Here is an 18792-nt window from a genome sequence, read left to right as displayed (position 1 = left end):
AAGTGCGGCGACCAAAACTGCACACAGTACTCTGGCTGTGGCCTCACCAGTGCCCTGTACAGTTGCAGCAAGATCTCCCTGCTTTGATATTCAATTCCCCTCGCTATAAAGGCCAGCATCCCATTTGCCTTCCTGATCACCTGCTGCACCTGTAGGCTGGGTTTTTGCGAGTCATGCCCAAGGACCCCCAGGTCCCTCTGCACCGTAGCATGCTGCAGCTTTTCGCCCTTTAAATAGTAGTCCCTCCTACTATTATTCTTGCCAAAGTGGATAACCTCACACTTGCTAACATTGTACTCCATCTGCCAGGTCCTCGCCCACTCGCTTAGCCTATCTAGATCCCTCTGCAGACTTTCCACACCCTCCGCACAATTTGCTTTTCCACTTATCTTTGTGTCATCAGCAAGTTTTGTCACCCTACACTCAGCCCCCTCCTCCAAATCGTCTATATAAATGGTAAATAGCTGAGGCCCCAGCACCGATCCCTGGGGCACTTCACTAGTCACCAACCGCCAATCCGAATAGCACCCACTGATACCAATGAGAGGCCAGCTACTGTCCTGTTAAGTGCCTGATTATCGTGAAATAGTGGTGGGCATCTCGTGGAAAGGCGACACAGGATTTCTCACTGGTTCCGCAACCAGAGGGTGGGACCCATGTTGCTACCACTAAATTTCACCCAGTGTGTCCATTAGTATCAGGTTAAGGTTGCTCTGCCTAGGTGTGCTGCCCTGTTCTTTTCATTTTACTTGCTGCATTTACCTGATCTATTTGAGGGTTTCCACTGAAGCAGTTGCCTGCTCATGGCAGGAACACCAGTTGAAAAATCTAACAATACTAGATCACCTTAGACAATGGTCCCCTTTATTTCCTTTTCAGTACAATTTAATCTTCACGTGGAAATCCAACTCTTCTTCTGTTCCTCAGTTCTCATTCTGGGCTGATTTGGCATTTGTGTTTCTGTTGATCATCCAGAATTTTAGCTCTTCATCTTGTGATCTAAGATGTTTTCTCCGAGTAGTAATTATATTTATTCTACATCATTTGATCTAAATGAATGATATTACAATCTCTGCAAAGTAAAATCTGATTAGCAAGTTTGCGGAACAAAATATAGATAGATTGGAGACTTGGGCACAGAAATGGCCGATGGAGTTTAATCCTGACAAATGCAAGGTGATGCATTTTGGAGGATCAAATTTAGGTGTGAATTATACTGTAAATGGCAGAACCCTTAGGAGCATTAACGTACAGAGGGATTTGGGCATGTGGGTCCACAGTTCCCTAAAAGTGGCAACACACAGATGGTCAAGGTGATTAAGAAGGCATGTGGCATGCTTGCCTTCATCAGCCAGGGCATTGAGTAGAAGGGTTGGGAAATCATGTTGCTGCTAATCAAAACCTTGGTTAGGCTACATTTGGGGTAGTACATGCAGTTCTGGTCACTACACTACCGAAAGATGTGGAAGTTTTGGAGAGAGTGCAAAAAAGTTCATCAGGGTGTTGCCTGGCCTCGAGGATGTTGGTTATGAGGCAAGGCTGAATAAATTAGGATTGTTTGCACTGGAAAGAGGGAGGCTGAGGGGAGACCTGATAGCGGTCAACAGAATTATGAGAGGCATAGACAGGGTGGATAGTCAGAGGCCTTTTACAAGATTGAAACTATCAGTTACAACAGGGCATGGTTCAAGGTAAGAAGGGATGTGTTTAAGGGAGATGTGTTGGGGGGAAGTTTTTGAGGCAAAGTGGTGGGTACCTAGACTACGCTGATAGAGGTGGTAATGGAAGCAGGCACATTGGCAACATTTAAGAGGCATCTGCATGGGTACATGAATACGGAGGGAATAGAGGCATAAGTAAGGACAGAAGAATTTTTTTTTTAATTCAGTTAGGGCATCATGATCGGCTCAGGTTTGGAGAGCTTGTTCCTGTGCAGTTCTTTGTTTTCATGAAGGCCTAATAATTGTGCTCCACTCCGAATCTTGCATAATATAAATATATCATTTGTGTACATATTTATATGATTAGTGTGTGTGGCATCAAAACTTTTGATAATCATGACAACACTTCACCCTACTGAGATAAAAATTATGTGCTTATATACACGTCAAGCCTTAGCTGGAGTCTCAAAGCATTCTTTAATAAGTCACTTGAAAAGCACAGATTTATTTTTCCCTCTCCTGTTGACAAGGACAAAATGTGTTCCTTAGATTTGACCAATAGTATATCACTAAATTGATCCTAATAGATACTAGCATGCTGGCGATATGGCAGTTGTATCTTCTGACTGAAATGCATATGGACTACTTGGTAAACAAATACTATAATTGATGTAGACCTGTTTCTGCTGATGTTGTACTTAGTATTTCTCTGTTTAGTTCCTAAAATGTCATTGAAGAGGAGCACCTTATTTGAGTAGCTCTGTTTCACAGAATTGCCTTATCCTTTATATGTCCTTTTAGATGTTAATGAATTGTTCTTGTGCATTGATCCCCTGATTATATTGGCAGGATAGGTTGGTATTTGAACCAGTCATTTACTATTCCGATGCAGTTACACAAGGAATTGCATTTTCTTCTTAATCTCTCATTCTTTTTCCCCCCTGGAATATTTTGATGCTTCATAACACAATAAGCAGTGGTCTTTTTTAATTATTGCCTTCAATTGTGTCTTCATTGTAGATTGAGAACTATCTACTGCGAAATCATGAAACCAGGAAGTATCTGCAGGAACAGGCCTACAGGTTACAACAGGGCATTGTAACCAGCACTACACAGCAGGTGAGGAGGCAGTCACACATGACTGCAGCCAGTCAATAATTCAGATTCTGCAAGCACATTTGAAAATATTCCCTGCTCTTTTCTTGGATTGATGAACCCTTTTATCAGCTTGCTACAACTGCATTTCAGACTGTCAATCTACCTTAAAAGTACTGAAGAACATTTAATCCAGTTATTTAGTTAAAAGCATGCATTCTAACAGCCTGCTAAGACCATGCACATTGTGCATATCATTCATTTTATTCATTCATGTGTGCTCTGCCTGAAGCCAGGTCCTTGGTTTATTGCCTGCTAATGTTTCATCCTAAGCCATTTTCTTGGCTTGTTTATTTTTCCAGTAGTGTTAGCCAGGGACAGGACAAGGAGGCAAATCCCAAGCCTGCCTTAACCAGAATGGGAATCAAATCTGGCACCCTTTGTGTTATTCCGAACTACATGTTAGCTATCTAACCAAATCGGCCCTCTTGCCTACTATTACCTGTTTATAATTGATGCACTAAAATAGAATTGGTTACCTCATATTTTCTTTTGCAACTGATATTTGAATTGTTCTTGTATCTCACTAATGGATGGTTTCTCTTTGACAAGTCAGTAGCTTAATGATAAAATGCAGAATTCAAGTTTAAAAATCGGAGTTTGCCATTTTAGTGGAACATAGGCATACTGTTTTGTTGGATTACTAATGAAATTTTGTTCACCTATTATTCAATGTCAGTTTGGCAGAACAGTGGTTCACCCTGCTGCCTCTCAGCACTAGGGATCTGGTTTGATTTCCGGTTTGGGTCATTGTCTGCACATTCTTCCCGTGTCTGCGTGGGTTTCCTTCGGGTGCTCCGGTTTCCTCCCGTAGTCCAAAAGACGTACTGGTTACGTGCATTGGTCATGCTAAATTCTCCCTCAGTGTACCCAAATAGGCACTGGAGTGTGGTGACTAGGGGTTTTCACAGCAACTCACAATGTTTGCAGTGTTCATGTAAGCCTATTTGTGACACGAATAAACTTTAAATTAATTTTTATGACCAAGGTTCTTTGCAGGAGAAGTGATGGACAAAAGGAATAACAGAGAAGATGTTCAAAGCCATTTTGACTTGTATTTTAGTGAGGAGTGAAAGATTGATGACTCAGAACTTGAGACGCAATGTTTGAGTACAATAGCATGATTACCAAAAACAATGCCATTAGGGTTAAAGAGCAGAGGCTACAAACTGGCATATAACGTTGGAAAAGATTGCAGACATGGCTGGAGGCAGTGATTGAGGGATATGAACGTGAGTTTGAGATTTTAGACACAATGACACAGGCCACAGAGTTATGTACAAATTGATTTTTTTTGTGTAGATTTGAACAGGCTAATGAGATAATTGGAAGTTTTAGAAATGAAGCAACGGGTGAGGCAGTGAAACAGATGAGAATTGATATATAAACCAGAAGGTGCATAGTTTAAACCTCAGTTTGTGGTTGAACAGGACATCAAAGATTCCATATGTGATTTAGTGGTTCAGGAGGAAGATGGGAGGGAGGAACCAGGAAGATGGTCAGAATTAGCATTTATAGCGTAATGTTTCTGTCAGCAATTGAATAGGTTAACATTTTTAATGAATTCGAGCAGCTAGGTTTATCCAAACTTTGATGACAATCAGATGACATGGTAATGATTGTGGAATTAATATTTTATCTGGCGAGCTAAAGTCCAGCTTTTTAATTGTTGTGGCTTGAGCACTTTCCGTATGGCAATATTTCAGCATGTTCATATCATCGAGACCATTGTAGTTAAGTCACCAACAGCACCCAATGTGACCAGAGTTTGCTATGCCTCCTTGACCTGTCAAAATATGCCTCACCATTTCCACTATGATCTACCTTCTAGGCACTGTTCTCTCATATAATTACATTCCTGCTTTTCATTAAAATCCTTTCATGGGATCCTGACATTGCTGGTGATTTTTTTGCCCATCCTTAACTGCCCTTGAGAAGGTGTTGGTGAGTCATCTTCTTGAATCACTTCAATCCAAGTGATGTAGTTAGGGCTCTAGAGGTGTTAGGAAGAGCGTTACTGGATTTTGATCCAGCGACAGTGAAGGATCAACGTTGCAGCTTCAAATTAGGATGCTCTGTGGCTTGGAGGGGAAGTCGCAGGTGCTGGCCCAATGTTTTCAGAGGTCAAGGCAGGATAGCAAACTGTGGTCAAGTTGGACTCCATTGGTGACTTAACCACGATAGCCTTAATGACGTGGGCATACTGGATAACTGAGATACTGAAGTGCCCAGGTTAAAAAGCTGGACAGGTAGTTGAATGATACTGATGCATTTGAATATCTTAGAGACATAGTTTAGTTTAGATAAGCGGTCGTTTAGAAATTGGACAACGATTTGAAATGATAGAGAAATTCAGGCTAGACTTGCTACAAATGGAATTTTGACCTGGGAATTGGGAGGGATGTGCTAGGAAAATAGACAGTATTTGTAGAAGAAATTGAATGATGAGAGATGGTTGGAGTTCAGGTGGTCTGTGGATGGTAGTGGTAGCAAGGAGTGATTGAAGAAGTAACTGAAATCTTATTCTAAATTTAGTTTTTGTTTAGTTTATTTATTCATGTCACAAGTAGGCTTGCGTTAACACTGCAATCAATTTCCTGTGAAAATCTCCTAGTTGCCATACTCCCACATCTGTTTGGATATACTGAGGAAGAATTTAGCAAGGCCAATGCACCTAAACAGCGCATCTTTCTGAATGTGGGAGGAAACCAGAGCACTGGGAGAAAACCCAGGCAGACACGGGGAGAACATACATAGCCAGTGACCCACGTTGGGAATCTAACCCAGGACCTTGGCACTTGAGGCAGCAGTGCTAACCACTGTGCCACCGTGCTGCCCATAAAGGAGGACTCTGATATTAATTTTACTACATATTCATTAACTAGATGTAATGAAAGTGAACAGGCTGGCTGAATCGCAACATCATTGTTGAAAAAATACTTGCAGCATTTTCTTATTAGCTCAGGAGATATGGTGAATGGGATAATGATGTAAAACATGCTGTTCTCAGAAGCTATAATCCAAAGCATACAGACACAATTTATGAACTGAAGAACAAATCCAGACAGAATTTATAAGAGAAATGGTTATTCAGTTCAAGGACAGCTAGCTAGATAGCAAAGGCATAATAAACTACTTAGGTTTGCGTAATTAGTTTATAAGAGACAAATAGTTCCAGACAATTCAAGAATCTGATAACTTGATCACAAACATGAAACTCTAGTGTAATTAGGCTCATGTCCGAGCTGTTCTAACTGTAATGTTTGCTTCAGAATGACATTACTGTTTCTGTCAACAGATGATCGACCGGATGTGTGTGAAGGTACAGGATCACCTGAACTCATTGAGATATTCAGGTACAGATACTGTTCAAGAGGATGTGCGACTCGCTGAAAACTTTATGAGAGATGCCAAAAACTCCAAAACGGTGAGACATTTCATTGTTGGACAATTAAAGGATTTGTACAAGGGTTTATGCTGAAAGTTTCATGACACATCTATTTACGATTCATCATTCACAGATAATCTGTGAATAATCTGTGCATAGGCAATGTTTAGGGTAAACACAATGTTGGACTGAGCGCACAGAGCATTGTCAAATGTGAAGCTTGTGTTTTTCATGGACCTTTGGTGCAACTAGAGCTGTGAATCTTAAGGACATCTTGCAAATGAGACATTTACAAGTCAGCTGCCTAAGTGAGATGAGCTAGATGTAATGTATCCATAACATCAGCTGCAGGGATATCAACAATATCAACACCATCAAGATTTTGATTGTTCCTTCAATGCTAAATTTACTTCAACACCTGAAAACCAAACTAATGCGATCAAAATTGCAGCCTTGTTTTTAATCCTGAACCCATTTTGTCTTACTGCTACATTCTGCTTACTCTTTTGCTGGTTGTTACTTTCCATATGTGTGTTTCTTTGGCTGCTCAGTGCTTGTTCCATGACATTTTTTAACTTTTCATCTCAATAAATTAAACATTTAGAAGGGAATTTTAAATGTGAATTGTTTCTATTATCACAACTAAAATTGTAGCGTCTGGTGCCTCAAAAAAAATCTTCGCTGCCCCTCTACATTTCCAACTAGCACAGTCCATGCACAATTTTGGTTTCCTTGTGGTGTAGACTGATGTGTGTTACTGATGCCCTTTTCTTTGTTGTTCAGCATTACAGGCAGGGCCACTGTTTTACCAAGAGTAAGTAAGTCAAGTGCATTTTGGTGCATTTAGGTTTCCTAAAGTATTTTGGGGATCATTTTCCAAAATTTTGTCTGTTTATATTTAAGTCCTGAGTATATCAAATTCTTTTTTCTTATTGTGTAGAATTACAAAATAAATCTTTTTACCATTGTGTTTGGCGTCATATTCTGTACATGTTACCATGGCAAATGTAAGTCATTAGTTCACATAATTAGTGGTCTTAATTATATGAACTAAGGCCTGAGCCCCATTGCTTCCAACATTATAATGGTACTGTGACTAGACTAGTAATGTAGAGACCCAGGGCAGTATCCAGGTTTCAGATACCAACATGATGGTGAAATTTAAATTCAATCAAAAGATCTGGACTTAAAAATTCTAACGATGACCATAAAACCATTGTCAATAATTGTAAAAACCCATCTGGTTCATTAATGTCATGGATTAGAGTCTCTTTCATTTATACTGCAGCTTCTAAAATCTTAATGCGAACGTTCAACAGACAACAACAGTCCCTAAAATTTTCTGTTACTAATAATGAACAGCACCAAGCATTCAACAACCATTTTGTTGTCTATCAGGAGAGTTCAGACTGACAAAAAAGCAAACATTTGATGCAAGCTTTTAGTTCAGGGTGAGAGCAGTCAACAACATATTAGAAAAAGACGTGAGGGAAGGTGCCTATATTTTCTTAGCTAAATCTACCATTGTTACTAAACATTCCTTTCTTCCTCATCTGTTTTCCTAGTTATCCTGTATATACTATTCCCATCAACTACTCCCTGTAGGAGTGAATTCCACCTACCACTTTTTGGGTGAAGACATTTTTTTCTGAGTTCCCTATTGGATTTCTTGAAGGCTATCTTATATTGATGGCTTCTAGTTATGTTCTTCGCACAAGAGCAAACATTTGCTATGCAGCCACTCTACTGAAATCTTTGCATGATTTTAAAGAGCTGTAATCAGTCATCCCTGAGTCTTTCTTCAGGAGAAAGGGACCCAGTCTGTCCTCTTTCATGAATCTGCGCATTTGTGATATCACCCTTGTAAATGTTCTCTGCGCTCTCTCCAATGTCTCGATATCTGTTTTATAATATGGTGGCCAGAAGTGCACATTGTAGCCAAGTATGGACTAATTAAGTTTCTTACAGGCTTCGCAAACTTTCTGGTTATTCTTTGGCATATCTCTCAGCTGGTCAGATGTGAAGCCTCACTCAAGAAGCTGCAATTCCAGTGTAAGGCTTGATTTGGCTGATACGGATTTAATCTAGGAGATGCAGATATGCATTTCCCGGCTGCCCTTGGATAAACCAGCCAAACTATTGAGGAATCAGCTACATTTGCCATTTTATTGTAGTTTTGTTAAAAGTGGGGGATAAAGAAATATGTCATTCCGATACCATTTCTTTTCATAATGAAGTACATTTTGCCTTTAGCTATTGCCAAGTCTTTACCACCTGCGAGGAGCTTCTTGGGCAGCAGGAATCAGTAGTTCAACAAACCCCATTCAGGAAAAACTGGAATCCATGGCTGGAGAGGTCACTCGGGTTGTAGATGAACAGCTCAAGGTATCTGATGTGCTGTTGGATTTTTAATCAGCTAGATGTTATAATCCTGTGTATTTATGAATGTGTCTCTCACTGCTAGTGTTCTGTTCATGTTATGCTGTGCAGTGTGATTCATGGGAATGCAATCTTCATTCTCTAATCTGGATTTATTTTCACCCAAGTTATGCATTCAGCTGCAAGTAATTACAAGCCTGGCGCATTTATTGTTATGTAAGATGCAGGCATTCCACTCAACGTGGTGCTGCTTTTTATGCAAAGCAGCTATTCAATGGAACTACAACATGCAGCATTAGGGTGAAATGTAAGTAAATTGCTTGAATTTAAAATGATTGAATGTTTGTTTTCATCATTGTTTAAAGATGACACTGGAGTTCTTGCTGTGTCTCTGTGCCTCAACTGTTGTGGAATCTCAATCATTTTGGCCACCGATGGTGACCGAAGATGTGTGGTATTTGTCTTTTATTGAAATAGGAATGACATCCGGGACAGTCACATAATAGAATGCAATTCATCAGCATGGACTAAACCTTGCTGATGTTCACTGTGCTGCTAAATAAAGTGAATAGCAAGTAGCTTCTCTTGACTAAAGATTCAGTTTGTATTGATTGTTGTTTAAAGTTTTTCATCCAGTAACTGGAGACTGTCATGTTCAGGAAAATTTTGAATGGGCCAATTTTCTCCCCCAGTTCTTGCAATACCTGATGTGATTTTAGAAAGATTTACTCCAAGCTCAAATTTGAGTTTAAAAGCAAAATACCGCAGTTGCTGGAATCTGAAACAAAAAAGAAAATGCTGGAAAATCTCAGTAGAGGTCTGACAGCATCTACGGAGAGAGAATAAAGCTTTTGTTTCGATCTGGATGATCCTTTGTAAGAGTTCTGATGAAGGGTCATCCAGATCGAAACAAAAACTTTATTCTCTCTCCATAGATGCTGTCAGACCCCTACTGAGATTTTGAGATCCTTCGTAAGAGTTCTGATGAAGGGTCATCCAGGCTTGAAACATTGGCTGTATTCTCTCTCCAAGTGCTGTCAGACCTGCTGAGACTTTCCAGTATTTTCTGTGAAAATTTGAGCTTTATGTTAATGATCCTTATTTAATGTCAAACCATCCAGTTAATATAAACCCAGTAACACACACTTCACTTATCTCAATATATTTTATCTGCATGAAATATCAAAATGTGGTTTTTGACAGAATATCTGTCAGAGTATTTGTTTCCTTAACACGAATCAGAATAATATCCAATCTCATAACTTTCTATCTTAAAGATTCCGTACAATATTTTCATATTAAATTATTTAGAATCTCCCCTGTGAAAATTTCTGCAGCTGAGATATTTGGGGTTGTTTTCGCTGGAAAGAAGGCGGCTAAGAGGGGATCTTATTGAAACATATAAGATGATTAGAGGTTTAGATAGGGTGGATAGTAATAGCCTTTTTCCTCTGATGGAGAAATCTAGCATGAGGGGGCATGGCTTTAAATTAAGGGGGGGTAGTTATAGGACGGATGTCAGGGGTAGGTTCTTTACCCAGAGGGTGGTGAGGGATTGGAATGCCCTGCCTGCTGCAGTTGTAAATGCGCCTAGTTTGGGGGCGTTTAAGAGATCCATGGATAGGTTTATGGACGAAAAGGGATTGGTTTAGGTTAGTGGGTCATTGTTTTGTAACTGGTCGGCGCAACATCGTGGGCCGAAGGGCCTGTTCTGTGCTGTTATGTTCTATGAGTGTGCACCTGCCTACTGTAGGTCAATGACAGAGGATGGGCCAACCTTGATTCTGGCCTCCAGGCAGCAGAGTTTGAACAGATTACTATTTGTTCTGCAGTTTAGATCCATTCTAGCAGGGAGCTTGCTGAAGGTGAGATAGAACATTGCAGAAAGGAAAATCGAGAAGTCTCAGTGCAATGACGCAGCCTTACTTAATCCCAGCCTGAAAGGAGAATTTGTTGTTTAGGATCACGGCTTGCATGACATCATGGAGCAGGCAGAGAATGGTAACAAACTTTTGGGAGTGGCCAAAATGGAGGAAGATGGTCCTTAACCCCTCACAGTTGACGTGTTGAAAGCTGTTGTGAGATCAAAGAAGGCCGTGCACAAGAGTGCTGTTCCCTCGATTCCTCTTGTGGTTGACATGCAGTGAAGATCATGTCCATTGTGCCCCATAGTGGGCAGAATCTGCATTGCGATTCTGGGAAGAGCTCTTCAGGCGCAGAGAGAAGAAGATTAAAAAGAGTTCTTGTGACGACCAACAGCAAGGAAACTCCTCTGTAATTTCTGCAGTCGGTTTTATCACCTTTTTTGAAGATGGCCACGATCATGGTATCTCTGAGTTCTCCTGCCATGTTCTCCTCCCAGTAAGGGAAATGAGGTAATGTATTCACACCAATAGTGCTTCTCTTGCCATGTTTAAGTGTCTCGGTGGGGATTCCAATGTTCCTGGTGCCTTGTTATTCTTTAGCTGCCTTTTCCACCTCATGCCGGATTGGAGTTGAGCTGAGGCAGTCGTGGCTATCATGATGCAGGATAGAGTCAAGGACGCTCATGTTGAAGTCTTTGTTAAGGAAGACTTCGATGTCCCACTTCCAGCGGGCACTGACTGCCTCTCAGTCCTTGATGAGCTCCTCTCTGTTCTTGGTCAGGAATGGGGTGGGGCACTGGGTGCTTGAACCTGGGTGGTCATAACTGTGCTAAAAAAACCTTGTGTATCGTTGTTGTTGGCTTGCTGCCAGATCTGCTGCACTTTCTCCACCCACTACCTGTTCTTTAGGTCACTGGTGTTTTGCTGGAGCTCAACTTTGAGTTGTTTGTGGAGCTGCTTTTGTGCTCTTGAGTTGGGTTGCTGTTTCAGGTTCAGAAAAGTCTTGCACTTGTGGCTGATCAGCTCCTGCATCTTCTGGTGGTTCTCATAAAACCAGCCTTGGGGTTTCCTGGTCTTTCCTGGTGCTGATTATGCTTCTTCACTTAGTTACCACTATTATGTTGCCCTTTGTGGTATAATTTTCAGTTCCTGTGGCCTACATTGAGCGACATTTCAAATGCCAAGAGTATTTGATTTTTTTTTCTGTGGGATGTAAAGATTGAAATGAAATTTCTGCAGTTTTAGTTCTTGTATGAAGTGAGATGGATGCTCCTGTTTTATGAGTATAATCACAATCAGTAGTTGTTGCAACTTGAAAAGTTAGTTGGAAATGATAAATCTGATTAATTTAAGGCCTTTGTGGCCTTTCCACTTTCCGTCTAATCTACTAATAATCCCCTGGCATTTGTCATCATCTGATTTGGTATAAGAATCTTCAGCATTGAGGAAAGTTTTATCTTCTGTAATGTAAAATGAGAATTGTGCCATTTATTGTTTAGGTTTGTGTAAGTTTCAGTAATATAGATGGCACGGACTATAAGGCACTGAGTGTGAATAGCAGAGTGCAATATAAGATGACATCTTCTTGGACATTGAACAGTTAAAAAAGTGGTTCCAGTCTTGCAGCCAAGAAGTAGAGAAATTCCCTGCCTGCTTCCCTGTCAATCACTGGTTATTTCAGGCAGCGAACTGTTTCAAAAGACGTGTGCTGACTGGAAGATTCTCCTGAGAGGCAGAGAGATATCTGTGGAGCATCGTGCCAAGAAGGCAGTCATCACAAGAACTCAAACATTGTAGGCTCATCAATATGCATCTCAGGATTTCTTTGTGTATATGTTCAAACATATCAAGCAATATCAAACTGACTGGCTGGGTTAAGCAGATGTGAAAAAGCTGAAGGCAACTGGATTAACTGCCCTTGGATGTGAAATATTTGCATAAAATAATTGTAGAAATTTAAATGGCTACAGTTTACTTAATTGATTGTAATTGGTGTAATCTTCATCTCGAAGAATTCTTGAGATTAATAAATAACACATTAGCAATTTGAAAAATATGCTGATCAGTTTGTCATAAATAGATAGGAAAATTGTCCCTTTTGACAAAAATTCAGATAATATTAGTGTATTCAAAGAGCAAAAATACTAGAGCCCACTCAGTGTCTGTTGCTGCATTAAAGTAGCAAATTACATTTACCCTGAGTAGCTGAAAGTGAGAAGGAAAGTTCACTCAAAGGGTTGGAGGATGTAGTCTTGAGTTTACTGGAATTTTCGTGGAACCATTTAGTTGCTCTCCTGCTGACCCAGAAAGTTTATCCTATGGGTAACTGAGCACACTGATTTTGATGCTTCTGCTGCTTCCCTTTATGGTGGTCATGTGTAGGTCTCAGTTGCTGCTGCTGGTCATCTTCCTCCTCTGCAGTCGTACTAAAGCAGCCTGAGGAACACCCAAACTTATATGAATCCCAGTTTCTTCTCTTCACGAATACCCTCAACAGAAATGTTATCAGTATTGGTTTATTGCTGTATTACAGTTAGAAGTCTCACAGCTCCAGTTTAAAGTCCAACAGGTTTATTTGGTATCACAAGCTTTCGTAGCGCTGCTCCTTCATCAGGTGAGTGGCGAGTTGGGTTCACAAACAGGGCACATATAGACAAAGACTCAATTGCAAGATAATGGTTGGAATGCTTGTCTTTACAGGTAATCAAATCTTTACAGGTACAGGCAATGCGAGTGGAGAGAGGTTTAATCACAAGTTAAAAAGGTGTGAATTGCCTCAAGTCAGGACAGTTAGCAGGATTTTGCAAGCCCAGACCAAATGGTGGGGGTTACACACAGTGTGATATGAGGCCAAGATTCTGGTTGAGACTGCCCTCATGCGTGCGGAACTTGGCTATCAGTTTCTACTTGGTGATTCTATGTTGTGTGTCTTGAAGGTCAAGTTGGAAAATGCTTACCCAAAGATCAGAGGCTGAATGCCCTTGACTGCTGAAGTGTTCCCCATCTGGAAGGGAACACTCCTGCCTGGTGATTGTCAAGCGGTGTCCGTTCGTCTGTTGTCATAGCGTCTGCATAGTCTTGCCAATATACTGTGCCTTGGGGCATCCTTTCTGCAAAGACTCACATTCCAACCATTATCTTGCAATTGAGTCTTTGTCTATATGTGCCCTGTTTGTGAACCCAACTCACCACTCACCTGATGAAGAAGCAGTGTTCCGAAAACTTGTGATACCAAATAAACCTGTTGGACTTTAACCTGGTGTTGTAAGACTTTTTACTGTGCCCACTCCAGTCCAATACTGGCATCTCCACATTATTGCTGTATTAGACTGATTTTTAGTGATTTGTCTTTGCATTCTCACCTTGGTGCCAGTGACCTATTTCAGGAAGGCCACAAAACAACTACCTGTGCTGCTAAGTTCAAATGCTGGTTAAAGCATAGTTGGGATTGAGTGATGCACATCTTTAATTTGCTAACTTACCTGTCTAGAGGCAATTATGCATAACCAGCCAAATTTGCCCAAATTAAACCAAGATGTTGACCCATTGGAGACGTCTCCTGGATTTGTTGCATTTACAGCCACTTAAGCAGCAGCCCTGCCAGGCATGCATGAGCACACGAGCACATACGCACACATACACACATGTGCGTTCGCACACACATGCACACAATGATTTGCACTGCTGCCTCACCACCAGGGACCCAGATTCAATTCCCAGCTTGGGTCATTGTGGAGTTTGCATATTCTCCGCGTGTCTACATGTGTCTCCTCTGGGTACTACGGTTCCCTCCCACAGTCGAAAGATGTATGGATTAGGTGCATTGGTCATGCTAAAATTGCCTTTTAATGTCCCAGGGAGTGTATGTTAGAGGGATTAGTGGGGTAAATATGTGTGATTACCAGGATAGGGCCTGGGTGGGATTGTTGTTGGTGCAGACTCAATGGGCCAAATGGCCTCCTCCTGCACTATAGGGTTTTTATAATTCTATGATATGGGTAGCTGAAGCACAGATGTCCAGGAAACCCAGTTTCTCAGTTTAGAGGTATTTTAGGTGCCAATTGATCCATTACACAGATTTTTATCTCTTTTGTTTTATTAGGGCTATTTACAACTCTCTTGAATCTAATCTGAGTAAAAGTGTGCCCTTTTGCAGTCAATAAGGCCACGGCATTAAGTGTTGCCACTGTACTCTCTGACTTGTTAGGTTTTGTAACTACACTTCAGCTCATTTGTCCAGAGACTGTCGTTTTACAATCAATTCAGTTTTGCTATTGCATTTGTTATGTTCCAAAACTATATTCATAACATTTGTAAAAGTATGTTACAAAATTTTCTGAAATTCAATTAAATTGAACTTGTCTCCATGCGGCATGTTCCATTCTGAGGTGCCTTAATATGATTTCAATAGTCTGGATATTTACATTCCATGTCAGGCATACATCCATAGGATTCTAGATAGTTTCTAACCCCTTGGTGCACTGTGGCTGAAAGGCAATAAACAGCAACCTTCTCCCATTACGCATCTGCAGCGACTGTCCCAAGTTCTCAGGCGTCCCTCAGAACATTGGTTTGGGAAGAACAAAGAGATCCTTATCCTTCGATGAAGTTAGTGGTCCTCCAGTCACATTTGATGTTTGCACTCCTGGGAATAGGCCATACAGGACAGAGTCCTGTGTCACAGAGAACAACCCAAGATGGACCTCAAAATTCTGTACTTGACTGAATCATTTTCCCTTCTGTGAAATCTTGTGTTGAGCTGCTTCCACACCCCCTCCCCACCACCAACCCATGCCACAACAAAGCAAGTGCAGTAACCAGATTAAAATTTATACTCCGTAGACTGCCACAGTTGGATGGTTTAGAATGTTCCCAGTAGAATTGTATTGCAGCATAATCCATTCTGACTCAAATAAATGGCAAATGCAAGTAAATATCACAATTAGAACAATCTGCTAACCATAAACTTATTGATTATGGTCACTTAAAATGATCCACGTTGCACTTATCGTGGAGTTTTGACAGTGTATTTGATTTAGATTTCATGTAACTATTAATTTAGAGACAAGTCAGATTGCTGAGCCTAATGTATTTTGGCCTTCGGACGTAGGATTTATCCATCAATGAGACGTCTATGCTAAGTAAATTCCTTCCAAACCCCTTCCCCACGTACAATTCAAACAGGTCTTAATAAGAAAGTATGAAGTATGTGTGCAGACACATTGAGCTGCTAAGATTTTGGACTTCCAGGGCTGTATTTTACTATCCTGATTCTAAGTGCTGGGCGGACTTGAAATTGGGAATGTTTCAGATCCCAGAACTTTTAGACCCATTCGCAGGAGTCCCCATATGCACTCTGCCATGCAAGAATATCAGCGATTCGGAATCGCACTGCACAAGTCAGTGAGCAGGGCTTAACGTGCCCAAATCCCTGCAGCTCTGATCGGCACCTCCAACTGCACATGCGCAGACAAAAAAGATAGAATGCTGCTCCCCTGCCACATCCCTCCAGGGCCTGATAATGCCTCCCCTAGTCCCCACAGACATTGCCCAACCCCTCCCAACATTACTGACCCCTTAATCCTCCCAACCCCTGCCACCCAGACTGATCATGGGCCCTGCCCCCTTCCTCCCACTGACCTCAGATAGAGTGGCAGTGGACCCCCTCTACTGCCTCACTGATCACAGGCAGAATGGCAGCGGACTCCCTCTTCCACCTCACTGATATCAGGCAGATTAGCAGCGGACTCTCCCCCTCCACCCCTATCCCCCTCACCTCAAGCAGAGAGCAGTCAGATGCTAGGCACCTACCTGCTCACTAACTCGAGCACCCAAATCAGACTTTTGTGGAGCATGTCTGTTTTGCGCCAATTCTGGATGTGCGAACATGGTGGTAAAGGGGAAGTGCTGGTAAGGTTGGGCGTTCAGCCCATTAAGTCAATTTAAATGCATGCAAATTTGGCCCTGATCCTGGCCATTTTTGGGCCTTGGTAAAGGGGGAACCTGCACAGATCGTGCTACTTGCCTCGCACCCGACATTACCAAGCCTTGTGCGCCCAAAAATGGGTGCAACGCGAGAGTAAAATAAGGCCCCGGAGTCCAGGAGTTATGAGCATTAGTGAGTCATGTTTGGATCCAGTTGCCATTCAAATAGAATGGTACAGTTTAGCTTTTTCACTTCACTGGGATCAATATTTGATTGTAATGTGAGGCTGGTCAACAAGTCTTTAGCTCAGCTAACAGAAATTTTACTGAGAAGAATTTAACATTTTGGATCTACCCTGGTTTACTACTTATGTGTGTGATCTCCAGAAATAAAATGGCTTATGATAGTACAGATTGAGTACTCTAATATTTGCTATTTATGGATTTATTAGGAATTCCCATCGAGGAGTTGAGTGAGTAATTGTTTAATTGGTAGAGCATTGGGTTTCTTGAAACTACATCAGACAAGTACTTTGATAGCTTGCCTTTTCCTATATTTAACTCTGCTATTAGGTATTCTTAGAATCATAGAATCCCTACAGTGTAGAAGAGGCCATTACATCCATCGAGTTTGCACTGACTTTCTGACAAAAGTATCTTAGTAAGAAGTCTCACAACCCCAATTTAAAGTCCCAACAGGTTTATTTGGTAGCATAAGCTTTCGGAGTCTCGCACCTTCTTCAGGTGAGTGAGGAATTGTGTTCACAAATAGGGCATATATAGACACAAACTCAATTTACAAGATAATGATTGCAATGCGAGTCTTTACAGGTAGTCAAGTCTTAAAGGTACAGCCAATGTGAGTGGAGAGAGGGTTAAGCACAGGTTAAAGAGGTGTGTATTGTCTCCAGCCAGGACAGTTAGTGAGGTTATGCAAGCCCAGGCAAGTCATGGGAGTTACTGATGGTGTGACATGAGCCCAAGATCCTGGTTGAGGCCATCCTCATGTGCGCAATTCAATTTCCACACACATGAGGATGGAGACAATACACACCCCTTTAACCTGTGCTTAACCTTCGCTCCACTCACATTGTCTGTACTTTTAAGACTTGATTACCTGTAAAGACTCACATTCCAACCATTACCTTGTAAATTGAGTTTGTGTCTATATATGCCCTGTTTGTGAACACAACTCTTCATTCACCTGAAGAAGGAGTCACACTCCAAAAGCATGTGTTACCAAATAAACCTGTTGACTTTAACCTGGTGTTGTGAGACTTCTTACTGTGCCCTTCCCAGTCCAGTGCTGGCATCTCCACATCAAGGTCCTCTCCTCTGCCCTATCCATGTAACCCTGTACATTTCCCATGGCTAATCCTGTCTAACCTGCACATCTTGGGACACTAAGGGGCAATTTAGCATGTCCAATCTACCTAACCCGCACATCTTTGGACTGCGGGAGCACCTGGAGAAAACCCACAGAGACGTGAGGAAAATGTGCAAAATCCACACAATTGCTCAAAGCCGGAATCGAACTTGGATCCATGGAGCTGTGAGGCAGCAGTGCTTGCTATGGTGCCGCCCGGCTGTTTCAGCTGGTGGCTGCAGCTTTCATATCTTAAAAAATTTAAATCCTTCTGTTTTTGAGTGTTTTCATCTTTGCTTTACAGACTATGCTGGAGTCCATGGTGGATGCAGCTGAGGGGCTGTGTCCTCACGTGATGAAGAAAACCCACCTGCGCGAGAATCTAATAGAGGCCAGCACTGAGAAAGTTTCCATCCCTCGGACATTTGTCAAAAATGTTCTACTTGAGCAATCGGGAATCGATATTCTGAACAAAATTAGGTATTTTGTTACATGGATCTATTATACATATATAGTAATTGAAGTTTTAATGGTGTGTTAGAAGTTTGAAATTATGTGAACGATCCAGATTTTTCAATTCCGAATAACCTAATCCGGTCTGTGTTATACTACCACTGACCTATATATTATACTTAAAGATGGGCTTCAATATTTTTACGAGTAGTGTAAACTTTATTATTAAAACCTATCTAACTCACTTAGGAAAATGGAGAGCGAGGATTGATTGTAGCTGTTGAAGTGTTGATTCAAAGTACCAGATAATATTAGCCGTAATGAGCCACGCGAGAGCTGCCGGAGTGGAATCTTTGATCCTGCTTTTTCCTACAGTTCACCTCTGAGGCAATCAACTGAGTTGGTTAAATTTTACAATATGACAGTAATTAGATAGAATCTAGAAAGATGGAAAGGAAACAAACAAACAATTATAAAAGACTCATTATGAAATAGTTAGTGAACGCTTGGGAATATCACTGGATTGCAAGCATGTGGAACTGAGCCATGACAGATCAGCCATGATCTTATTGAATGGCGGGGCAGGTTCGAAGGGCCAGA

General features: G+C 41.3%; 1 protein-coding gene across 2 annotated transcripts in view; it reads left to right on the top strand.

The window, feature by feature from the left end:
• The window catches only part of carmil1 (capping protein regulator and myosin 1 linker 1), a 395677-nt gene that overhangs the window by 289263 nt on the left and 87622 nt on the right, over window positions 1–18792 (top strand). For both annotated transcript variants that reach the window (XM_080204317.1, XM_080204310.1), the window contains exons 24-27: window positions 2682–2780; window positions 6115–6243; window positions 8458–8589; window positions 18044–18219. In XM_080204317.1, coding sequence (XP_080060443.1) covers window positions 2682–2780; window positions 6115–6243; window positions 8458–8589; window positions 18044–18219 — 536 coding nt within the window. The remainder of the gene's footprint in view (window positions 1–2681; window positions 2781–6114; window positions 6244–8457; window positions 8590–18043; window positions 18220–18792) is intronic.

Source organism: Carcharhinus amblyrhynchos, chromosome 2, assembly GCF_965287045.1.
Source record: "Carcharhinus amblyrhynchos chromosome 2, sCarAmb.v2.hapA, whole genome shotgun sequence".
NCBI classification, from domain to species: Eukaryota; Metazoa; Chordata; class Chondrichthyes; order Carcharhiniformes; family Carcharhinidae; genus Carcharhinus; species Carcharhinus amblyrhynchos.
Note: the sequence above shows the minus strand (reverse complement) of the source record. Positions and strands in the feature narration are given on the sequence as shown.